Source organism: Mustela nigripes, chromosome X, assembly GCF_022355385.1.
Source record: "Mustela nigripes isolate SB6536 chromosome X, MUSNIG.SB6536, whole genome shotgun sequence".
NCBI lineage: Eukaryota > Metazoa > Chordata > Mammalia > Carnivora > Mustelidae > Mustela > Mustela nigripes.
The window spans coordinates 104,079,464-104,105,775 of record NC_081575.1 but is presented as its reverse complement, the minus strand read 5'-3'; the positions used below and the strand labels follow the sequence as shown (position 1 = coordinate 104,105,775).

At 39.8% G+C, this 26,312-nt stretch overlaps 1 protein-coding gene and 1 pseudogene across 2 annotated transcripts in view; one reads left to right on the top strand and one right to left on the bottom strand.

Moving 5' to 3' along the window:
• The window catches only part of POLA1 (DNA polymerase alpha 1, catalytic subunit), a 311,518-nt gene that overhangs the window by 183,621 nt on the left and 101,585 nt on the right, over window positions 1-26,312 (top strand). For both annotated transcript variants that reach the window (XM_059385000.1, XM_059385002.1), the window contains exon 35: window positions 19,240-19,356. In XM_059385000.1, coding sequence (XP_059240983.1) covers window positions 19,240-19,356 — 117 coding nt within the window. The remainder of the gene's footprint in view (window positions 1-19,239; window positions 19,357-26,312) is intronic.
• Window positions 6-1,838, bottom strand: LOC132007771 (syntenin-1-like; annotated as a pseudogene).

Below are 26,312 nucleotides of genomic sequence, written 5' to 3'. Positions count from 1 at the left end.
TCCTATTTGGTATAAGAATTTTTACATTTAATATATAGTGAATCATTTCTCAGAAAGTAATACCGGTAAGTTTTAGAAGAAAGAAATTTCCATTACACAACTGACTAGAAAATCTCAAATGCAACTAAGCAGCTATGCTATAGCTCAGTATGTACCATTACATTGTTCTGGGCTAGTGTACATTTCAGTTTAACACAGAACTGCATTTTGGGTTTTAGAAAGGCAGCAATAGTTATATTTTGGCTTTTATTCTAGATGCTTAACACAGTTAAGGCGACAGTTGAAGCGTATTAAGTAAAGGTAGTTCTAATTAAATGATGATCAACACAATCTCTAGCAACCTACATACACTGTATAATGCTTACATGGAATGAAACCAGTGTACTTAATTGGTATTTTACACGCACACACACTCACACAGAACTAAAAAAACATCAAAAGCAGTCATTCTACATGTACTATGGTTACACATTAAAAATGCAATTATACCATAGAACTAAAGTAATATGAACAGCACTACTTGATATGTAAGATAAAGGTGACTGGTTCTAACACAGAGCTAAGCCTGTATCAGTCATTCTAATCATAATGGCTTGTAAAAGCATTGGGTTTCCAGTAGAGAAACTACTCTATGAAAATCAGTTAAAATCTGTCCAAAGTTTCACATCAGTAAAACCAGGATAAGGCTACAATGATCTTGAAGTGTGAACAAGATATCCAATCAGAACAGTAAGATTCCCAGCCATAATGTAAGATAGAAAGGTCTTCATGCAGCATATGCTCTCTGGCTCCTAGAAAGCTTCATGTGCATAATATAAAGTTAAGTTGCCCAAGAAGTAAACTGGAGTTCAGTGAAGTTTCCATTGTGCCATGACTTTTAAACCTCAGGAATGGTATGATCCATCAGGCTTTTCATAATGCTTGGTGCCATCCGTTTAATAATATGTTCAAAGATAAAAGCAGGCATGATTGTAATAGTAACTACAGTCTCAGATGTTGACAGTATGTCTGCAATTTGAGAATCCTTCAGCCCAATGACATTCTGCCCATTGACTTCACAGATGTTATGTTCTGTGAGAAGACCATTTCTGGCTGCAGAACTATCTTTCACTATGGATGTTATCTTTCCATTTTTAAAGATAAAGCCAACATGTCCAGTACTATCCTTATGCATGGTAACTGTCCGTTCAAAGGGCCTGTCACGAACAGTCATAGTAATCTTCTCTCCAAAAGCCTGTTTGAGTACCTTGTGTGCTTTATCAGAGCTCCAGCCTGCACAGTTTTCCCCATTGATCTGGAGTACTTGGTCCCCAAATCTCAGACCAACCAATGAGGCTGGAGAATTTGCCTGGACCAGCTGAACAAATATGCCATTATCTATTGATTTAAGCCTGAGCCCAATTTTTCCATCTTGATCCTTACACAAATGACTTCACGAATCCCTTGCTTAATTTCTGCTCTACGAATTCCAACATCATTACCAGTTACAGGAGCCACCATATAGTTCATACTAGAAGGTCTTGCCACCAACTGCCCCTGAACTGGTGCTCCAGGGACCACGGCCATATTTGCACGGATTTCTTCTTCATTTAAACTCAGGCCCATGTACTGGCTACATGGGATACAATTTAGGATAGAGATTTCCATCTTGAGAGATGGGAGCAGAAGCTTCAGACAAAATTGCTGGGTTGCCAGGGTTTGCAGAAAAGGCAGTCTGAGCCTGAATAACTTTGTCTACCTTCAGGTCTTCAAGAGATGGGTACAGAGACATTTTTGCAGGATTTTTCTAGGCCACAAGGACCCGCTCGCCGCCGTTGCCGCCCCGCCGCCTCCGGTAACTGGCCAGATTGTTCTCTAAGTTTATCCATAAATTTACAGCTTCCTTAGTTTTTAAATAATTTACAGGAAAATTCCTACAAATAAGATGACCTATGGCCAGTTGTTAAAATTTTTAGGACTTTACGGTCATTAACATATTTTGATGCTTCCCTGATTTTGATGGAGGCATTATAGAAAGTCCAGAAGTAGACCTAAAAGTTACATTGAATATTTTATAATTGGGTAGTTTGTATCAGTAGGGAGTAGTCATCTGGGGGAAAAATACAGTTGGATTTCTTCCTTACTCCCTATACTAAGATAAATTCCAGAAGGTTCAAAACTTAGAAAATGAAACTAACATGAACAGACATTTTTCCAAAGAGGACATCCAGATGGCCAACAGACACATGAAAAGATGTTCATCATCACTTACCATCAGGGAAATGGAAATCAAAACTACGGTGAGGGGGGCACCTGGGTGGCTCAGTCACGTTGGCGTCCGACCTTTGATTTTGGCTCAAGTCATGATCTTGAGGTCGTGGAATAGAGCACCACATCAGGCTCCATGGTCAGTGCAGGGTCTGCTTCAGATTCTCTTTTCCCTCTCCCTCCCCCTCTGCCCCTCTCCTCACTCCTGCTTGCTCTGTCTCAAATAAATAGGGATGCCTGGGTGGTTCATTTGGTTGAGTGTCTGACTCTTGGTTTTGTGCATGTCGTGCTCTCAGGATCGTGAGATCAAGCCCCGTGTCGGGCTCTGCCTTGAATGGAGAGTCAGCTTGAGGATTCTCTCTCCTTCACCCTCTGCCTGTCCCCCACTCTCTCTTTCTAAAATCAATAAGTTTTCAAATATATATAGGTAGATAAGTCTTTTTTTTTTAAAAGCACAGTGAGATACCACCTCACATCTGTGACAGTGGCTAAAATCCACATACAAGAAACAACAGGTATTGGTGAGGATGTGGAGAAAAAAGAACACTTATGCACTGTTGGTGGGAAGGCAAACTGGTGCAGCCATTATGGAAAACAGAATGGAGGTTCCTCACAAAGTTAAAAAATATAACTAACCTACAATCCAGAAATCACAGTCCTGGGTACAAGAACACTAATTCAGAAGGGTACCTGCACCCCTATGTTTATAGCATCATTATTTACAATAGCCAAAATACAGAAGTAGCCCAAGTGTCCATTGATTGATGGATGGATAAAGAGGATGTGCCGCTTATATACAATGGAATATTATTCGGCCATGAAAAAGAATGAAATCTTGCCATTTGCAACAATGTGGATGGAGCTAGAGAGTATAATGCTAAGCAAAATAAGTCAACCAGAGGAAGACAAATACCATATGATTTCACACATATTTAAGAAAGCAAGCAAGCAAAGGAAAAAAAGACAAACCAAGAAACAAGCTTTTAATTATAGAGAACAAAGTAGTGGTTACCAGAGGAGAAGGGGAAGGGGCGATGGAGATTAAGGAGGGAACTCGTCATGACGAGCACGAGGTGATGTATGGAAGTATTAAATCACTATATGGTTCACCTAAAACTAATACAACACTGTATGTTAACTAACTGGAAATAAAATGAAAACTTAAAAAAGAAAATGAAACTGTAGGGGTGCCTGGCTGGCTCAGACCGTGGAATGTGGGGCTTTTGATCTCAGGGTTGTGAGTTCAAGCCCTACATTAGGTGTAGTGATTACTTGAAATGAAATCTTTCAAAAAAAAATGAAAGTATGAAAGTGATAGATATTCTTAATGATCTTGGATTTGGGAAGACTTCTTGAAACAATTCAGATTTCAAGAAGAGAAACTATTGGTAAATTTGACTACAAATGAAAATTTCTACAAGGTAAAAATTATAGATACACACATACATAAAATACTGTAAAGCCGAAAGAGAAATGATGAATTGGGGAAAGTATTTGCAACCCATATAGCAAATAGAAGCCCAATTTCTTTTAGATAAGAAGTGCTCTTGCAAATCAATGAGAAGAAGACCAACAACCTAGTAGAAAAATAGGTAAAGTACATGAACAGGCAGTTAGCTTATAGAAACAGAAATGTAAGCAACTTATACACACAGGTAAAGATACTCAAGCTTACTCTTAAGTTCAGAAGCCTGAATGAATACCACTTTTCACCTACCAGAATGACAAAGATCAAAAATTTAAATAGTTGTACAGGTAGAGGTGTGAGGAAAGGAATACTCACGTATACTGTTGATGAGTGTGAAAACTGGTATGCTTTCTTTAGACCACAACTGGGGATATCTGTCAGTATTTGAAATGAAATGCCATCTGGTTTAGCAGTTCCAATTTGAGTATCTCTCCTTATAGATGTACTTACTTGCAGGTGTTGTCAAAGCTAATGTAAGGATATTCCTTGTAGCATTGTCGATAATAGTGGGAGACTGAAAACAACCTAATTGTTGATCAGAAGAAGATTCATTGAGTTATTACAATCATATGATAGAATTCTGTGCAGCCATTAAAAAGAATATCACGAGACTATATGTACTTATAGTGTGTCATTTCCTCCACTTCTAAGCAGAACAGGTTTAAGAAGGATGTATTATGATAATTCTCTATTTTTTAAAAGATTTATTGGGGCGCCTGGGTGGCTTAGTGGGTTGAAGCCTCTGCCTCGACTCAGGTCATAATCCCAGGGTCCTGGGATCAAGCCCCGCGTTGGGCTCTCTGCTCAGCGGGGAGCCTGCTTCGCCCCCATCCCCCCACCTGCCTCTCTGCCTACTTGTGATCTCTGTCTGTCAAATAAATAAATAAAATCTTTTTAAAAAGATTTATTTATTTTAGAGTAGTGCGGTGGGATGGGGGGATGGGAGGGGTAGAGTCTCAAGCGGACTCCACACTGAGCATGGAACCCAAAACAGGGCTCAGTCTCATGACCCTTAGATGACAGCCTGAGCCAAAACCAAGAGTCAGACACCTAACTGACTGCACCACGCAGGTGCCCCTCTACTTTTTTATAAAGAAGGGGAGAGGGGCACTTGGCTGGCTCAGTAGAGCACTGTAACTCTTGATCTCAGGGTCAAGAGTTCAAGCCCCATGTTGGGTGTAGAGATTACTTAATACAGATTATTTTAAAAATGAACCAAGAAAAGAAAAACCTAGAAGGAGAGAGTGTTGTTCATAATATAACAAACATTTTTACTTAACTCATTATATCAAATATTGTTTTATCTATAATGAATGTTAAAAATAATATACTTTATATTTTTTGGACCAAGTCTTTGAAATTTATCTTTATATTTTACACTGGCAGCACATTTCAATTTGGACTAGCCACATTTCAACTACTCAAGAAGCACATACAGCTACTGGCTCCTGCATTAAACAAATTAGGTGTAGAGAGTAAAGGATGCTGGGCTAGAAGTTCAAAGACCCGTGTGGCCCAAAGCCAATTGCTGTGACAGTATACAAGGAATTTGCTCTTTCCTGGGCCTTATGTTCCTCAGATAGAATATGAAGGATTAGACTACAGCTCTACAGTCCCTTACCAACTTTAAAATTTAGGGTTCAATTATATTGTTTCATATTACTTACCAAAGTCAAAAATGTACTTGTGTTTTCTTTCAGAGACCCTCTTTTCATGAGCACTCCTAAAATTCTGTGTTTGTAATCTAGGGACTATGTTGTTATTGTTAGAATAAGATTCTTTGTTTATTGGTTTCTTTAACAGAAAAATGTTACTCAGCTGCATACATGATGTAAGCCAAGTAGGAATTGGTCAGTTCTTTTCAAAGAATTAAGCCAGGTTTGAGACTTTGCTAATTCTAATGCTGTATAGAGAGGGCTTAATTCGTTGAAAAGAGTCACTTCAACAGTATCTAAAGAAAGAGTAACTATTGAAGGAGAAAATTGAGAGACAAAGGGTTTTCTTTTTTCCTGTGGGTTTTTTTGTGTGTATCATTTATTCATTTATTTTTATGAACATATAATGTACTATTTGTTGGAGACAAGTTTTTAAGGTACAATTCCGTTTATAAAATTCATTTTTCAGAAGATAACAGCTGGTAGTTGTCTTTGAACAAGAGAGAAGGAGAACAATATAGACACAAGATCTGAACCAGGACTACAGAATTAGAATCACTGGGGAGCTTTGTTAAATTCCCATTGGCCATTCTATACCCCAGAACAGTGGGTTTCAAAGCATGGTACCCAGAGTATCAATATCACCTGGAACTTGTTAGAAATGCAAAATTTCAGGCCTTATGTTGAGACCTAGCGAATTGGGAACCCTGTGGTGGTGCCCAGCAGTGTGTTGTAACACCCCCCTGGTGAATCCCATGTGTAGTCAGAGTTGAGAATTCTAGAGCAGGAAATTTTACAGGACAGAAACCGCAGGTGGCTTTCATATTGAGTGCCAGCTTTCATCCTGTATCAGCCATGGGGATGGAGTTAGAGATGCAGCGCAGTCTGCCTGCTAAGTATTTGCCATTCCTGATTTGGGAATTGGGGTAATTTATTGGCATTATAGGTGGTTGGATGGATTATAGGATGTTCCATTTCACAAACAGAAGTCAAGAAGTGTTTTATCCAGTCAGCTAAAAAGAAAAAAAAAAAAGGAGAAAAGGGGATAAAACAGGAAAAAGAAAAGGAAAAAACAAACAAACATTGGAACAGAAGCCACAAAAAGTTGGGCAGGATGGACTAGTATACTGGGTGAAATGTTATAAGTGAGGAAATTCGGGCTAGATTACAAAATGTTTCATTTATATGTAAGGGTTTCTTAAGTTCAAGTGTCATGAGAATTTTAGGCCCACTTTATGATCTGTCATCAGTTCTGTTTGATCAAAAAGTACTGAAGGGCTTGTTCAACCCTTTATCATTTGGCATTAGAGGATACATTTCCACTTAACATTTAGACTTTTGATAGGATGCACTTAATACCGGTTCAGTAAATTCAGAATGAACTAAACCAGAAAATAAATATATTTTCCAAGCATAAAGAGGTTGTCACTGACTGAGAAGGAGTTAATGTGTCACATTCTTTTGATTTCTACTCCTCGGGAGAAATCACAGCATCTGTAATTTCGGAGGTATATTCTGAAGAATGTTATATTGTGATTTCTCTAAGCTAAATCTGAGAGATCTGTCTGGGAGTTTGCAGCCCTGACAAAATAAGAATGGACCCATTATAGGATCGGGTTCATTTGATTTTTCAAAAGTTAAGGGAAATACGCAGATCATTTCAGAGACTCTTTCTGCTCTGCCTTCTTGGGAGGCAGATGAAGGAAAGCAGGCTGGGCTGTTGCGAGGGTTGGGAGCTAATTTTTTTCAGATCTCGGCAGTACAACTTCTACAAGCCTTTTCTGTGTGTATTTTCCTTTTCTCCTCCCAAAATACTACATTTTACCCGGGAAAGCCAATTTCGATAATTTCCGAAAAGCTAGGCATTATAGCAGAATTTGTTCCTCTGAGGAAAAAACCTCTCCTTCACTATTGCGGTTAGAACCTGCCTTTCATACCTGAGTAAAAATAAGTCTGATACAACTTTTCTAATCATCACATTTACTATAGAAAAGATGATAATGCTAATGAGACCATGGTTATCTACTAAAAATATGATTTCGATTTTTTTGTATTAAGTTCAGAGTGTTTGGCTTGTTTTGTGAACTGGGGTCTGCGTATAAAGTGGTTTTCAGCACACTGGTGATAATTGTTGAACATCTTCCTCAGATAACAAACATGCATTTCCACAGCTTTTTGGACAGAACCACAGTTAATAATTTATTTACAGGAAAAAGGTGTGGTTTTTAAAAATCATTAGTTTCTCATCTTATGTTCTGGCATTTACATTATGAAACTTCATCTCAGTGTATAGACTTACCTTGTGTTTCCAAAAGGAAAGAAGTGGCTTTTCTGCAAAGCTAAACAGTTTTGACTTTATTGTCTGCTACGAAACAGCTGCTGATACCAGAAAAATGCCGTCTCATCATTGGACCTGGGGTGTCCAAAAGAAGCAGGGAAAAAATGACTGTAGCTCCCTGTCTGCCCTGGCCCTCTTCTCTTTTCTCTCCGTTTTCAGTTTTCATTGCCGTGAAGAGCAGGAGAACAATATTCTGCAATTAAGGATTCCATTAAGTTGAAAAAAAGAGCAAATGGGGGATGTTTGTTCTCCAAGCTGAAAAAATTTTGTCTGGGGTGGGGGGGTTGGATAGTGGTAGTGGTAGAGAGAGATGTGGGTGGAGAGACGAAGTCAGGGCTGTTTGTTGAATATACTGTTAAGGACTGTTACCATCCTAATTAATCAAGTTAGAAATTACAGCTGTAGTCGGTTTCCCCCCAATTCTTGTTATCAATTTTCTTCTCTTTTGAGACAAAGCAAATATAAATTTTGTGTTCATTTGTCATTCGTTCTTTGACTTCAGCATCTCTGAAAATAACAATGTAGCACAAAAGCCCAGTATTTACCTAGTTGTAATGTGGGTTGCCATGGTGTTTTGCAAATTATTGCAATTATGTTCACCATGCGAGTCGCCCTTGGTAACTGGCGAAAAAACTGATAATCCTGTTTTGAACAAAAGGTCAAATTGCTGAATAGAAAGTCTTGATTAACTAAAAGATGTACAAAGTGGAATTATTTCCTACCATTCAGAAATAGTTCTTGATCGGGTTTGGGGGAGGGGGTGAGTAAGTACATCTGATTACTGAAGTACAAAGCATTGAAAGGATGTTGTCTTGAGCCTTTCATGTAGTCTTAATGGTGGCTTTTTTGTCAAATTTACCCATTTGCCGCATTGAAAGAGGCAGCTGCATTTAAGCTGGAGAGACGGTGCTTTTTCAAGAGTTCAGTGCAAGGAAAGTTCTCAGCAGTATCTGCAGTTTACTAGTAGCCCCTGGTCTATTAAAACTGATGTGCCGCATTTGAGCCCATTGCTCTCAGTACTTGTGAACCCCTCTGGCTGATGATCTAATAAAGTGCTCTTACTGGACAATCTCTGATCAGCTACTTAGAAAGAAGCTTGGGGGAGGGGCAGGAGGGACACCCTCACAGGCAGTCAGACTTGGTGTAGGCCAGAAGAGTCTTGAGCGAGTGGCCAAACCGAAAGGTTTGTCCTGATGATAATCGGTGCTAAGCTGTGATCACAATTTTTCTTCTGGAAGGAAATCTTAATTTTATTCAAAGTTGAATAAGAAAAGATTAAGCATGTCTTTTTGAAATTCAAAAATCCATCTTTGTGGATTTGTTTCTTAAATTATAGGCATCCATAAAATACATGATCCCATGTTTATGTAAAACCAAAAGTTTCCCAGGTTACAGCCAAAGGTCAAATGGATTTTATCTCTTCTGTATCTGGCAGAATATCTGGGGGAGTAAATTTCGAAGGCAGGGGGTCTCTTCTTTTCTTAATGGCCACCTGAAAAATTAGTTCTCAAAACTTTTGAGAGTGTGTGAAAGTGCATGAAAGCAAAGCAAACCTTAACAAGTTTGTGGGTTTACATTCTACGTCACCTAGCAACCCCCTGGCTCGGCCAGATCTCTTGTCCACCCTTAGTTCTGTTTGCAGACTATTCAAACGGCCCTTCGAAACCATGAAAGATATTCAGTTTCATTAGTACCATTCTCAAGGAGAAAATAATTAAAGTTAAATGAACAAACATTGCCTGGTGATGGTTTGAACTCCATTCTGATTTTAAGATCTCCTTTGAGGCACTTGCATAGATAGTTCAGTTTTAATGTTTGTTGTTCACTACCCAAAGGCATATCGCATTAAACTATACCAATAAATTACTGGCCTGCTAACAAACAAATAATAAAAATTACTTTTAGCTAGACTTCAGCAAAGAAAAGAAACTCTGCTAATAATAAGGTTCTAGGCATGCTCACCTGATTGAATTTTTTTAATTTGATTCCTACCCTGGACATCTGAGTTGATCCGTATGTATGTTGAATAAAAGGCAGGGGAGGGGGTGTGGGGAACAAAGCCCCTCTGTTTAAAACGGATTTATTACCTACCTTCAGATATCCAACATCGTAAAGAAAAGTATTCAAATCATATTCCATAGAAGGCTGTGTGCATTTTAATGAATGGCTCGATTTAATAAATGATTCTACTGCTACTAATACATGCCCTGCCACTTTCCACTTGGGAATAGCTATGTGCTTAAGTCGACCTATTTTTAAAATTTCTGACTTAGTAAAAAAAAAAAATTTTTTTTTAAAGAAAGACATTTTAGGGCCTCCTGGTTGGCTCAGTCGTCAAATGTCTGCCTTTGGCTCAGGTCGTGATCCCACGGTTCTGGGATCGAGCCCCACATCAGGGCTCCCTGCTCAGCGGGAAGCCTGCTTCTCCCTCTCCCACTCCTCCTGCTTGTGTTCCCTCTCTCACTGTGTCTCTGTCAGACAAATGAATAAAATCTTTAAAAGAAAGAAAAGAAAAAGCATTTTTTCATGTGCCCTTTTTTTTCCTCATAAGCACGTTTGCTGAAAATTCATCTTGGTAACAGCCAAGCATCTGTGATATAGTTCAAAATATTTTTCACATGTATTAGTGATTCGATTGTATTGAATGCTCTCAGCAAAACTGTCTCTTCCTTCATTAGTAACAGCTTTCTAATTATAAAAACAACATATGCTTGTTGTAGAAAATTAAGAAACTACGGAAACAGAAGAAACCACCTACAGATAACCGGTGATGACATTTTAGGGTAGTTCCTTCCAGTCTTTTTTTTTTTTTTTTCCCCGTGTACACACTGATGAAACTAAGGCTTGAGTTTACTTTTGAGGTTTTATTTGTTAGTATGTGTTCATAGCAAAGGTGAAGGTTTTTCATCATTGAAGAGTTGAGAGTCAGGAGTGGTCGCACAAGTCATGAACAGTTTTCCTGAGAGGCTTCATCGATAAAGTATTCATACAAGCGGCAGAGTAGCCATTTGGCCATCTCATTCTACGTGATTCTTTCTTCCTTTTCCTTGTTGAAATGTCTATATGCCTTCACTGACACTTCCACTTATAACCATTCATGTTGGAAAGTCACAGTTGGAATAGAACATCCCCAAGTCACTTGTAGCTTCACATAGCGGAAAAAAACTCTTTTATGAAAAGATTTGTAATACAATAGAGATTAATGGAATGTGGAGAGAAAAATGCTTTCAGTTTCTCACATAAAGTAAAAGCAGGGCAGCTTGGCGATCTTGTATTCTTACTATTTGTATTTTGTTAGATCTCTAACATCCACAGTACGTGGCTGGGTTGCATGAGCTCTTTGTGCTTTGTTGACAGTTGACAGACAAAGCAAAATTATTCCTGAAGCAAGGTACTGTGTACTTAGTTGTGACCTATTATAGCCTACGAATGTAGCTTGCTTTTGAGTTGGATGAATAGGGAGAGTATTTTATAGAATAGGCTTGAATATACTAAGAGAGATTTTAGCTGCCCATACAGAAAGATACATGTCCTCCATTGAACTTTTTCCCCCCAAAACGTAATTTTCCTTATAAAATGATTTTAAGTATATTTTCCCCTGTTGCTTGCTTGGTGACAATTTTAACTGTTCCAGTATTGTCCTACAGTGGTAAAATAAAATTGCTGGTAATTGTTGGCTTTCTGTGCTCACAGTATAGCAGGAGGAGATGGCTTGCATGGGTCTCTTTAATGTACCTCAGGGACATCTTCTGATGTTCAACCTCTGATTGCAAATTAAAATAACAAGGCTGAGTATTGGATTTGATGTGAGGCAAAGCAGAACAACTTGCTAATTTATCATGTAATATACAATTGCTGAGGTTGGAATTTGTCCACTTGTGGTGCTATTCTGTGTGTTTAAATGAGGACCACTGTTTGCATCTAACCTATCATAACAGTTTGGGAGTGCTCCATTATCCTTTCAGCAAACTGATGGCAGAGTCTGGTCCTCACACAAATGATAAGATCAATAAGTTTCAAATAACTTGGATGAAATGACATGTGACTGTTCATTTAAAGAGATCTCTTACTTTAAAAATCAATTTTGGTAATATTTAAAATTCTTAACATTGACTGACAAGGCACTTTCTTTCCACTTCTCTTTTGGTTGATAATTTTGTTAAAAATATTTTTGTATTAACTTCAGTGAATAGTTAGTTTATATATGTGTATTTCCTGATTTGCTCTTTCATCTCCTACCCTGGCACCTCTCTGAGACTTAATAATCACTCTTTGACAGGCCAGCATGCTGCAGTGTAGAAGATTTAACTTTAAAAGCAAAATTATGTTCCTGTTAAAACTTCCCCTGGAGATCTTAGGAAAATTTTCTCCCAGTTTTGGGTGCAAATGTGGGTCAGAAAGCAATTTGTTTTTTGATATTTCTGGAAATCCCAAATCACAACATGTCATTCTTCAAAAGCAGCTGTGGGCCCATACTGTGCACTGTCTGTAAGACCCATTTTACACTGGGGATAATTCTATGACAGAAAAATGTGACTGCAAGGGAACCCCCAGAACATTTATAAATGGTTTTGGGTAAAAAGAGTGTCTGGTGTGCTCAGAGTGCATATCGTTTGGGGAAAGGAGCAGTTAATGGCCATTACAGGAAAATAGTAATGATGTGGTGAACTCTGTAAGAGCGCACGAATGCTGGCAGACCTCGCCCTGTGCTGCTGTCACCGCACTCCTGGAGAGCCATTACAGTTTAAACTAAATCATATGTCAGTGCACTATTGTGGTGTGTTGTGTCTTCAAAATCTCTGAGTCCCAAAACAGAGCAAAGACCCCTTCCTCTTCCCTCACCATCCATTCTGTCATCTGTAATCTCAAATCTAGTACGGTTTTGTCAGGAGGAACATGGAAGGGCTGCTTCTATTGACTACGTAGCTCTATTATTTTACCTTCAAATTGCAAAGCACCCTTACCTAATCTTACCAGTTATCCATCATCATAGCTCTCCATATTGGGTAACAGCAGATGGGAAACTGACCAGGCTCTTTTCTGGTTGGAATAGTGCATCTTTTTTTTTTTTTTTTTTTAAAGATTATTTATTTATTTATTTGACAGAGAGAGATCACAAGTAGGCAGAGAGGCAGGCAGAGAGAGAGAGAGGAGGAAGCAGGCTCCCTGCTGAGCAGAGAGCCCGATGCGGGACTCGATCCCAGGACCCTGAGATCATGACCTGAGCCGAAGGCAGCGGCTTAACCACTGAGCCACCCAGGCGCCCGGAATAGTGCATCTTTAATAGTGTCTGTAGCCGAGCACTGATGTTCCCCAGTAATGCAGATGTGTGTAGGGTAGGGATAATATCTTACATTTAATGAACAGTGTTGTAGGCTCTGAGCAACCTTATTAGGGTAAATGTTATCAGCTCTTGTTTTGTAGATGAGGAAACTGAAGCTCAGAGGAAAAGTTAGTGACTTAACTTTTGTTAAGTTAAAAAGTTAGTGACTTAACTAGTGAAATTACCCTTTAATAAATGGGTGGGGCGAAGCCACATTTACATGAAGTTTTTTATAACCTTGTTTCTGTAGTCTTCATTGAGTGTGAACCTTTGTGCTAGCGACTGGAGAGGGCACTACCAGATCCAAAGTGGTCATCGTCATCCCCCAGGCCTGACCTTCCAGTTAGGGAGGTAAAATAAGATTGTTCAGGAGCAGTGCACAACATTGTATGCTTGGTGGCAGTGGGCTAGAGGGAGAAGTCCCTGGAGAGTGGGGAGGTTTCACAGGAGGGGAGTGGAAATGATGCTCAAGGAATGGCCATGTTAGGCAAAAATTCTACAGCATTAGCCAAGACAAGGAGTTGGCAATAGGCAAGGTGTATTGAGGACAGTGAGAAAACTAATCCAGTGGGGGCAGAGAGTTTGTGTAAGAGAAAAGGGGGATGGAATGAGGGTGGAAAGATTTGAAAGCCATACCAAAGCATGCATTCTCTAAGGAAGGTTTACCACAGGGAGTGAAGGGGCCTTGGGAAGCTACACTTGGCAAGTCTTTACAGAGAGAACGGAGCTGGGCAAACCAGGCAGGAGGCTGTTAAGGTAGATCAACTCTGAGGTCTGGACTTTGGTGAAGTAGATGACAGTGGGACTGCAAGGCCAGTGGACAACTTGGGTGACCGACTGGAAGTGGGAGGAGAAGGACCCACCATCTATTTGATTCAAGAGTATGAGAACTGTGCATTTTTCTTTCTCCTGGGAATTTTAGACCCTTATTATTTCCTATAAACTAGCTCCTCTATTATTTTACTGCTTCTGTTCATTCATTTATTCAAAAGATTTTTTTGTAGGCCACATTTCCAGGTCTGGATGATTTCTATGTAAGCATCCTTCTAAAAATACAAAAGTACACAAGTGGGTAGGTTTGTGTTTAAGGTGCACCTACCAGGAACGCCTCAGTTACAAGTGGAAATCGATCCCTTTTTAGCACGTGCAGACAGAAACCATTTTAGTTGAGACCTCAGAAATATAATTTAGCAATCAGAACCAATCAGCATTTGACACAATTTCGTACACAATGATTTCAAGGAATTAGTGATGCTGCAACTAAAGTTAACAGGTGATGGATCTTTGCGTATTTTGGTAAAGGTTTATTTTGCTTTTGGTCAGGCTGGCTTCACCTCTTTTGAACCCTCTACTTATAAATGTGGTTAAGGTAGACATCTGTCATATAATGACTTCATTCCTGTTGGTTGTGACAGTTTGGCACTTACATGTGGTGTTGCATAATAAAATGACCTATTTGGATGTCACATATCCTTAGAGTGGTTCTGGGTTGTTGTTTTTTTTTTTTTTAAACCCAGCCCTTCTTATAGGTTGGACTTCCAAAGAACTACACTTTATTAATTTATTTTGCTGTTAATTTGGCAATGCAACTTTGGGCTATACGTTATTTCCCAACACGGGAAATGAAAATAAGCTTAGTTTTGTCTTTGTGAGTGGATTTATTCAGTGCTTATATGTGCAACTAAGATTGGCCCCATCGTGGAATATTTTTAAAGACTTGGCATATTTAATTTTAACAATGCAGATGTTTCTTGAAAGGTAGATTTGGCTTAGTCCATTAATATTTGTTGGGGGAACAAAGGGTTAACTGAAGTGTACTTGGCAAAATGAAATGGAACCAAAGCATAAATTGAATATGATTAGGGTGTATTTCCCTCACAGAAGAGTTTTGTTTAAAATACACCATGACCAAAAGCTTAATTATCAAAGTAAAACAAGAGGAATCAAGAGTTACAGGCTTCTGATACTGTGTTTCAGCCCTTAGTTCCCTTCACACAGTTATCAGCATGTGTAATTTCCATGCATAATAGCACTAGTTATTGTTGTCATTTGTAAAGGGAGATTAACAGATAGTAAGTACAAACAAACCCAAATAAGTACTGAATAGAGAGGTGACGAAGAAAAGACCTCCTTAATGTTAATTATAAATGGTAGGAAGTCTAGACAAATTATATTATCTGTTTTCTATATGATTTGAAAGGACATTTAGTTAGTAACTCTGTCAGAGATAGAGTTAGGTGTTTGCTTTAGAAACAGGTGAGGTGACAATTTAGCATCTCCTTGGTTGGCAGCTTGCTAGTGAGTCATGAAGTTGTAGTAAATTGATGGAATCAAGTTTCCAAAGCACCTGAAGGATAGTTGAGCTTTGCGAAGGGTGCATTTAAAAAAATTAAAGAATAATTTTAATTTGCAGGTTATATCCCAATAATTAAAAATGTATTGTCTCGGGGCACCTGTGTGGCTCAGTGATTTAAAGCTAAAGCCTCTGCCTTCGGCTCAGGTCATGATCTCAGGGTCCTGGGATCGAGCCCCGCATTGGGCTCTCTGCTCAGCGGTGAGCCTGCTTCCCCCCCCCCCCCCCCCCCCTCCCACCTGTCTTTCTACCTACTTGTGATCTCTCTCTCTCTCTGAGTCAAATAAATAAATAAAATCCTTTAAAAAATTATTGTCTCAAAATATGCAGGTTGTTGCCTGTCTGATTGCCTTTTTTTTTTTACAGATTTTATTTATTTACTTGACAGAGAGAGATCACAAGTAGGCAGAGAGGCAGGCAGAGAGAGAGAGGAGGAAGCAGGCTCCCTGCCGAGCAGAGAGCCCGATGCAGGACTCGATCCCAGGACCCTGAGATCATGACCTGAGCCAAACGAAGGCAGCGGCTTAACCCACTGAGCCACCCAGGCACCCTGTCTGATTGCTTTTTAAAACTTTAGTTTAGAATTGAATTACAGTTGGGGTTGGCATCCTTACCTGATAGCTATTCCAAAGTGTTTGTAAAGCCTCAGATAGCAACTTTAGGGTAGCAAAGCCAAAGGAACGATCAAGGAGTAGTCCAGTCCTCCACGTCTCATACATAGTTTGCTTGAATTCTACTGTTTCCTTTACTAATATGCCTAAATGGGTACTTCTGGAAAGAACTAGTTTCACTGTTAGTATTCATAGGCTGCATTGAAAATGTAATACCTGCTGGGGTCAGTACCACTCTCTCCCTCTGTATCCCCCATGCCTAGGACAGGCTAAACCAAAGTGTCTAGTTTCCTTAATTCTGAGGGGCCATAGATTGTGAACTGCACTCTTGACCTAACAGTGCTTTAGAAGGAAACAAATACGTTATTAAATGTACATATCAATTGTAAATACATCTGGGTTTCTGAAATAGCAAAATGTGAATTGAAATCATGTCCTCAGGGTGCCTGGGTGCTCAGTGGGTTAGGGCCTCTGCCTTCGGCTCAGGTCATGATATCAGGGTTCTGGGATCGAGCACCACGTTGGGCTCTCTGCTCGGAAGGGAGCCTGCTTCCTCCTCCTCTCTGCCTGCCTCTCCACCTACTTGTAATCTCTGTCAAATTAATTAATTAATTAATTTTTAAAAATCATGTCCTCGAGTCAGGAAAATGTAGTTATAGGCCTGATGATTTGGAACAGAGTTGCCTGTGACCCAGAACCACTGATTGCTTCTTCTACTTTGTGTTCTGCTGTGGTGGTGGTTTTTTGTCTTGGGTAGGAGCCACATGACACCAACCCTTTTCCATCTCGTTTGGCATTTATACTTGGTACAATACAACTTGGTTCTTAAGGCCAAACCTTACTGAATTACTTTTAGTCTTTGTGTGTGTGAATCTTTCTTATTTAGGTTGTCATTTCCTGAAACTCTGTCTCTGGGGTCTCTTTGGCTACTGCACACACATTTAATGTAATTCTGGGCATATATTAAAGGTTTCATAAGGAGTCCTTGAGATGCTCTATCTGAAAAGTTTAATTTTTAAAATAGTTCAGCGTATTGATTGAAGATAGGAATGAAGTTCACTGTGAATGTATTGACGAGGTGAATTTTATAATCTTTAAATGTATTATATTTTCTTTTAGTCAAAAACTTTTACAGTCTACGTTCTCTGGCTGTGAAAGCCATAAATGGAGCTGGAAGAACTGATTTTTGGTGCTTTCTCTTGAGTCTGGTTGTAGTTTCTTCCAAGAAGAGCCTATTCTGAGGACTGAGGTCACACAGCACAACAATGAGTGGGGACATCCTGCAGATTTGGAGTAAAGCCATGCAGCAATGTTAATAAGTGGCAAATGAAGGTCCCCAATGTAATTAAGCAGCATTTGTGTATATACTGCTCTGAGCTAGGGGGAAAAGACCAAGGAGCTGCTCCACTGAGAAACAGAGAACAGGGTTAAATACGCCATTGATTTTTTCCTTAATCACATCTCACATAGCTCTCTGGCTTTCATTCTTTTGCGTGTGTCCTTCTCTGCCTAAGTGGTCTCTTCTGCTTTCTCCACCTGCCAAACTTCTACTCACTCTTCAAGACCATTTCAGAAGTTCTGCTTCCCCACATACTCCTAAGACCCAAAGACAGCTAAGTCCCTCTTTGCAGCTGCCTAGGTGGGAGCACAATGCAGTAGGGAATACACCCTGTACCCCAGCACTTCAGCCTACTTTGCTTAGCCTTATTGTGCCTAATACATGCAGCACTAAACCCATAACTCTGGTGCCTTCATAAGAACACCTGAGCTTTGGGGTGCCCGGGTGGCTCAATTCGTTAGGCATCCAACTCTTGGTTTCAGCTTAGGTCATGATCTCAGGGTTGTGAGATCGAGCCCCATGTCAGGCTCCATGCTCAGCAGGGAGTCTACTTAGTATTCTCTCTTTCCCTCTGCCCCCCACCCACATGCTCATGTGCATGTGCTCTCTAAATACATGCATGCATGCATACATACATACATACATGTATGCATACATACATACGTAAAATCTTTTTTTGAAGAAGAATGCCTGAGCTTTGCTCCACCCCATTCGTGCAGTTTTGTATCCCTTTTGGAGCAGGTATGTTTTCTAGCAAACATGACACTGATTTAAGATAATAGGCATGTTGTTATCACATCTCTATGAGAAAATTCGAACAAGAGCAGCAGGGAGGGTAACTGAAGAAGGAAAGTGAGAAGCGAGTCTAAAGGCCAGAGAAGTGGGCAATGACTGTTTCAGAAGTGGGAAAAGAGTGGTCGGTTGAAATTGTCCTTGAAAACATTGCAGCCAGTTTTATGCCTCCAGATTATGTGTGTAGAAGAATCTGTCTTAATTTTAAATAATTGCTTCCTTTAAGTGTTTCTTATATGCTGAGTATAGCTCTAAGTGTGCTAAACGTATTGCATCATTACAACCTGCAAATACTGTTGTTGGGCCTATTTTACAGAGAAGGAAGCTGAGCACAGCAGTTAAGTCACTAGCTAGTAGTCATTCAGCTATTGGGAAAGCCATTCATTTCTACATGGTACACTCTTTTTTTTAGGATTTATATATTTATTCTAGGGAGCATGCATAATTAGGGGGGAGGGGCACACAGAGAAGGAGAAGCAGACTTCCCGCTGAGCAGGGAGCCTGACACGGGGCTCCATCCCAGGATCCCGGGATCATGAGCTGAGCCGAAGGCAAACGCTTAACCAGCTGAGCCACCCAGGCGCCCTACATGGTATACTCTTGACTTTGATAATGGTCTTTATCAATGACCAAAAACCCATCCGTGTGTAATCATATAAGCTTTTACTGGAAGGTTTTGCTGTCTGCGTGCCAGGGAGTCTATTTTAAGAAGGGAAGACTATCTTACCTGATTTTTTTTTTTTTTTTTAATATGAAGAGTTTTCTAACTGTTAAGGTCGGGGCATAGATCAAAGAGACATGTCAGAGAAGAATGATAAGGAACTATTTCAGATCTCTAAGGAAAGTTTGAGCTAAATGAGTCCATCTTGATAATGAAAGGGATTTTATTTTATTTGCTTAAAGGTTTATTTGTTTATTTGAGAGAAGCAGATTCCCTGCTCAATACAGTGCCTGACACAGGCTCGATCTCACCACCTTGTGATCATGACCTGAGCCAAAACTGAGAGTCAAATGCCTAACCGACTGAGCCCCGCAGGTGCCCTGAAAGGGGTTTTTGTGTGTATTTGTCTGATGGTGGTAATAAAACTGAAATGTTCTCTTTCTTCTCTCAAGGGCTGGTTGATTTGTGAGGAGCCAACCTGTCGAAATCGAACTCGGCGCCTTCCCCTCCAGTTCTCCCAAAATGGGCCTCTTTGCCAAGTCTGCATGAAAGCTACACTTCGGCCAGAGGTAATAGTCACATGATGCTAAAGAACTGTTTAGAAGGGAGTGGGGGTCTGTATTTTCCCATCCCTTAGCTCTGAGAGGTAGATATTTGATATTTGCCCTCTGGAAACACTCTACTACCACACACGTGTATTTTTTTTTTTTTAAACTCAGACTTCAAAAAGGTAAATACTTTATTTTATCACATCATGAATAACACTACTGACTAATGTTAAAAGAGAAACTGACTAGTTCTCATAGAAATTACTCTGGTTTCTTTGGTTGCCACTTAATAATTACATAGAAGGAACTGCTTTTATAGAAACTTGTCCTCGGACTAGGTCAGAACCCCTTCTGTAAGGGCCACAAAACCTTCCAAACCTATGCCCTAAAGGATTTATTAGGTTTGTGTGGGATTCCATTGTTTCCAAGGGATGGCATATCCAGCTTTTTCTCTACCTGAGCACATATACCTGAGGGAAGAGGCCCGCTATCATTAGTGACTTCAAAGTAGGGAGCACATAGTCTGGAAACACCTTCCTGGTATTGGCTTTCCTTGTGTTGTACCCTTGGAGCATCATCAGCCCAAGCAGCATTCCTCACACCTTGAGGAGAGAAGCGTTTGAAGGTCTTCCTTGCAAAGAGGGTTTTGTGATCGGTACATCTAGCAAAGTCTGGGCTAGCCAGAGTTAAACAAGCTTATTGCAGATTGTCTGAGAGCCTGTAAAATGATAATATGCAATCAACCTCTCCAGTACAGGACTGTAATGTGCCTTGCTTTACAAATGTGTCCGGCCCGAGGATTTATAAGGATTTTGGTGAGAAGAAAGTAGGAATAAGGAAACTGTTATTTACTTTTTTTTTTTTAATGCTAAGGCAGTGTTGATTATCAAGTCTTGACTTCAGGTCTTTTCACTGAAAAGGGTTGGTATACAGACTAGTTTTAGGAAAATATTTTAAAGTTCTAATGGCTCCTTATTTGAAGATAACTGGTCATTTTACAAAATTTAATGAGGAGTCTTAAACTACAAATGGCTACTACCATTGTGTATTCTCTTGTTTTGCATAGCCATATGTATTTTTTAAAAGATTTTATGTATTTATTTGAGAGAGAGAGAGCACACCAGCAGAGGGGAGAGGCAGCGGGAGAGGGAGAAGCCGACTTCCTGCTGAGCAGGGAGCCATATGTGGGACTTGATCCCAGGAGCCCCAGATCACTACCTGAGCCAGAGGCGAAACTTAACCGACTGAGGCACCCAGGTGCCCTGCCATATGTATTTTTTCAGTCATGATGAAAGTATGCTTCTGTATCATGTTTATCTTTTGTTAAGTGTCTGTCTGTGTTGCTACATCATTTTCAGTACCAAAACCAATTTAATATTTTCTCTTGTTGGACATTTTAGGCTACTTTTACTGTCTCTTTATTAGAAAATTATAATGACTGTTCTCCTGCTTATATTATTTTTTATTGTTATTTGAAATATTTCTTGATAAATTCTTCTTGACAATGCATATCAAAATTCCTAAATACAATATGGTCATGAATCATATTGCTACATTGCTTTCTTAATGGGTTTTCCCAACTTAAACGGTAGCCAGTACTTGATGCATGTACCAGTTTTACCACTGTCTTTGCACCATTTGGACATTATCATTGTTTTTAGCTAATTTAGTAAGTATAAAATGGTCCTTGCCTTATTTTGTATATCTTTGATAATTAGTTAAGTAGCATATAGTTTTTTAAAAGATTTTATTTATTTATTTGACAAAGAAAGATCACAAGTAGGCAGAGAGGAAGACAGAGAGAGCGGGGGGACGCAGGCTCCCCACTGAGCAGAGAACCTGACGTGGGGCTCGATCCCAGGACCCTGAGATCATGACCTGAGCCGAAGGCAGAGGCTTAGCCCACTGAGCCACCCAGGTGGGGTGGCTATGTGTTTTTTAACAAAAATATGGAACACATAGTAAGAATTAGGTATTGTACTAAATTGGTCTCATCCCAACACTCGGATTAGCAAGTATAGGAAGAGAACAAAAGTATATGTATCTAGTGTGACTCATCACTCCACTTGTAGACTCTAGGGGAATCACCTGGCTTCATGAACCGATGCTGCCTTTGAGACTTCTTAAACATCTAGCTCATGAAGTTAAGTTTAGTGAAGTTTGAATTACTTCTTAGAAAGTTTGAATTACTTCTGAGTTTTATGATGATTCCACTGTTGGTGAGAGAAAGTAAAAGGAGACTGGATAGCTAATAGATTGGTAGCCCTCCAGTAAATGCTGATGATGATTTCGGTAGTGGTTCAATAAATCAGGTCATCATTTGTCATTTAGTGCCTTTTTTTTTTTTTTAATGAGTGAGCCACCACAGGCATTTCAAAGTACTTTTCCCCCGTTCATATCCTGGTCCTCAAAATGTAACATTTGAAGCAGACTTTTACCAAGGTTATCAGCCACTCTTGACAGGGAGGAGCTTTCATAGTGCAGGGTCATATTGCTTGGGTTGCACTGCTGCTCTGAACATGACCTTTTGGGGTAACTGGAGGCTCAGAGCATCCTGGCTGGTGATACTGCCTGTATTGTCAAGGGACCTTGACAGTAGGTCTGAACCCACTCTTCTGCAGTCTGTTTGGATGCTAGTGATGAGTTGGGCATTGCTTGATTCTGTGTATGAGGTTCCTGGGCTTTCCTAGTAAGGTGGAAGTGGCACCTGTCCAGAGACCATTCTAGAGAAGCTCCAGAATCAGTGGTAGAATGGACAGGATCATTGTCATTACTATAGGGTTTTCTCAAGTGTCTGTTTTTCATGATCCTTAAGTTATAGGGTGCTGTGCCTCAATCATACATTACTTTCATTTAATAATTGTTTATTGAACACCTACTACATTTTAGGCAGTGTGGGGCTGGTGCAAACCAATGAACAGGACATTTCCTTATTTATAAAGGTAGTTTCACATTACATGAATTATATAAAATTGATATCTGTGGGCCAGAATAGACATTTGCAAATACCTGTTTGGACAGAAGCATCAGACCTTCCCAATGCTTGCCTAGTGGGGGCTTTAGATACATTGTTCAAGTTTAATGGTAAAGCACTTACCTCTTATCATGCCAGTCTCATCCTTACATAATAAATCTCCCCTTATTTAGTCCTTGGTTGCATTTGGCTTGAGTACTTTCCAGGATTAACTTGGGGTATGAAAGTTAGCTCTTCTTCTGACTCCTGTTGCTAGAGTCATTAAAAAGCTGGGACAGTTTTGTTCCCAGGGTTTTAGATGTATCCATCTTCTCGGATACCTTTAGTGGGGAAAAAAACAGTTAAGTTTTTTCATGTTCACAGGAATTTAACAGTATTCAAATTGCTGATTATTTAAAAATACATTCTCTGAGTGTTCTCTGTTACATAGGAAGTGCACATAAATGCAAGAATTCAAGCTTCAATATATACATGCGTTCCTAAATAAGTAGAACCTTTTTTCACACTGGAAGTAGACACAGGACTTTCCCAAGTTAGAAAATAAATATTTTAATATCTCATTATTTCAAGGACCTGGTTTTTACTTCTTACAGTGGCCATAATCTGTCTGGCTGTGAGGTGAACCGATAGGGGATTCTGTGTTCTGTAATTCACCAAAACGAAAGGGTTAGTTTGTTTTGTTTAGTTTGCACTATAGAACTAAGATTTTGAGCTAAATTAAACTTCTGCTCACTAACATCTCTGTTCTTGATACAGAGGTGATAAAGCATCTACATGTGACTCCCTGGGCTAGAGCACTGTGGTGGATGCCTTCATCCTGTGTATTCAGCTAAATTTCTGGAAGGCCACTTATAAAGAAAGCAGTAGAAGGACTCCTAGTTCTACTGTGGGATACTTTTAGTGTTTCTCACATGATCCTCAGTTGTAAAATTGTGAAAATCCTTTATAATGGAATGTGTGTACCATACAGGACTTCTTCAGAGAAGAAGAAGGGGTAATATTGAATTTGTGGTCATCGTATGTTAGTTTCAAAATGGTTGCAGCTGAAGTGTTGATTTGGTAAGTCGATTAGGGACAGTGAGAATATTGCCAGGCTACCTGAGATAAAGTATCTTATTTCTGCATAAGATGAAAGCATGAAAATAATTGTGGTCTCTTAGGTCAGTAATTATGAGTTGTGCAGGCAAAGAACCTTGGAACTGTGATAGAAAGTCTTAAGCATCTGTACCTAGTCAGTGGTTACCGTCCAGGAGTTAGTGGATTTTTACCGTGAAGGGTCTTTTGGACTTGTCCATTGTAATTTTGGTGTGCCTGTTTGTTGATGCAGAGTTTGTTAAATTTAAACTCTTAACCATGAAGCAGACGATAGCTTTCTTTTTCAGTCGAGTTTTTCATTTTTATTAAGGTGAAATTCACATAACGAAATCAACAATTTTAAAGTGAATAACGGAGTGGCACTTAGTACATTCACAAATGTTGTAAGACCACTACTTCTATCTGGTTCCAAAACGTTTCATCACCCCAGAGGAAAACCCTGTGCCTTTTAAGCCATTGTATCCCATTCCTCCCCTTCTCCCAGTCCCTGGAACCACTGATCTGCTTTACATCTCTGTGGATTTCCTTATTCTGGATATTTCATATACGTGGAAACATATTATATGTGACCTTTGGTGTCTGGTGTCTTTGACCTTAGCATGTTTCTGAGGTTCATCTGTGTTACAACCTCTGTCAGTATTTCATTCTTTTATAAGACCGAAGTAATAGTCTATTAAATAGCTATACTACTGTCTGCTTGTCCGTTCATCTATCCGTGGACATTTGGGTTGCTTCTTTCAATATACTTTGAATTCTATTAATTTCATTAGCTGGATAGATCTTATATTTGGCTTAAATATGTTACATTTATAATATAATGTTAGTAATACAATATTAATATCTTACATTGGCTCACTTGTTGGCCCTAGTTCAGCTGAATGGTACTACACAAAGCTAGGCTGATCCCTTCCTGTGTTCAGTAAGTACTTGCTCAGCACCAACTCTGCCTGCTCTGAGAACCTTTGAAATACATGAAGGTAGCTATCTTCATGAGCCTTCTCCTCCTTGGCCCAGTTTCCTAAATCTTCAACCATTTCTGTAGTGCTCTGCTTTCAGAATGATCATCCCAGTCTAGAGTTTGTGTCCCAGTAAAGTGAGGAGCCCAAAACAGCATGCAGCCCTTCGCGTACTCTTGCTAGCACTAGTCTGGAGCAGAATAAACCTGTCCTTGCTTACTTTTCTAGGTAGTAAATTTCTATGAAGTCTACTTAGGGATGCATTAACTTTCCTAGCATCCATATTCACAGTGTTGACTCATTTTGAACATCCCATCTACTAAGATGCGTAATGTTTTTGCACTTGCAACTGCTAAGCCATGGCATACCAGATTTCCTGAGATCCATGTGGTTTTTTTAGGTCTCTCTGTAAGGCTCTATTAGTAGTGTGTTAGTTTCCTAAGTCCACTGTAACAACGTACCACAAGCTAGGTGGCCTAAAACAAGAGAAATGTATTGTTTGACCATTCTAAAATCTAAAGAGAATGTGGAAATCCAGGGGACAGCCTGGCTCTTTCTCCTCCTGAAAACACTAGGGAAGAATCATTCTTTGCCTCCTCTAGCTTCTAGTAATCTTTGGCATTCTTTGGCCTATAAATGCATCACTGCAGTCTCTGCTTAATAGCCATGTGGCCATCTTGTCCCTCTGTAGCTCCATCTCTCTTCTTCCTATAACTTCACCAGGCATATTGGATTGGGGCCTATGCTGATCCAGTATGACCTCACCTTCATTTGATTTTTCTCTGCCAAGACCCTATTTCCAAATAGGACTTCAGTATAACTTTTTAGGGACACAGTTCAACTCATAAGATGGGAATTATACTGAGCTTGGGGAAATGGAAACCAAAAGTAACAGTAGCTTAACCAGAACAAACATTTAATTCACTAAGAAACTTAAATTTTTTCTCACACGACAAATCCAGGTGTGGGCTGTCCAAGATTGCAGTGGCGGCTCCCTAGTGTCATCAGGTGCCCAGGGCCCTCTGCCCTTCTGTGTCACCAGGCTTTTACTCTCAAGCTGCACACGTTCCTTCAAGCCATCACGGGCCAAAAGACAGAGAAGAGGTTGCAGGGTCAAAAAGGTGCACCTCCCATCCAAGTCAGTTCTTTGAGTGGTCTTTCCAGAAGTCTCACCCAGTGTTCATGCTTACATTTTGGGAGCCAGAAACTAGTTACATGGAGATAATAGCTTATTTTGTTACCAAAGAAGAGTAGACTGGATATTGGAAGCCAACCGGCAGTCTCTGTGACTGAGACCTTCCAGTGAACCGTGTGAAATGTTGTCTTTCTGAGGCCAGCCCATCACCATCCCATTATGAGTCTTTGGATCCTGATTCTGCTGTGCACCCAGCATTTTGCCTCCTACAGATCTGATGCGGAGATTAGCCTTCCCTCTTTTATCTTCTCCAAAATATTGACTAAAATGTTGTCGTGTGTTTTTGCACATACCAACGGATAGATGCCTTTGTCCAGGTGGACACTGCTCCATTTTAATGCTTTGTGTAGCATTGTTCTACCAGTTGCTAATTATCTTGGCTTTTGACTTATCGTTCTCCACAAGGGGTCTCTCCCAAGGAGAAAACCGCAACATCACTGATCAGAAACTAATGGTCTCATGGGTTTGTAACTATTTTGGCCCCTGGAATAAGAAATCATGGCGTCTTTCTCCTTTGACAGTCTGGTATTTTAAGCAGAATATTTAAGAATGTGATTGCTTTTACTCATTCTCTACCAGAAGCTATGCGCTTAAGGAGAAGAAACCTTTAATTTCTGAAAATACGCTTCTGTTGGTTGGCCAGGAGAGAGTAGTGTAAGACTCCATGTGATCACCCTGGCCAAAGAGTGTTCAGTAATTTGAGAACCACAAGATAGGCCCATAATAATAAATCATGGAATGTGATGTGATTCGTTGA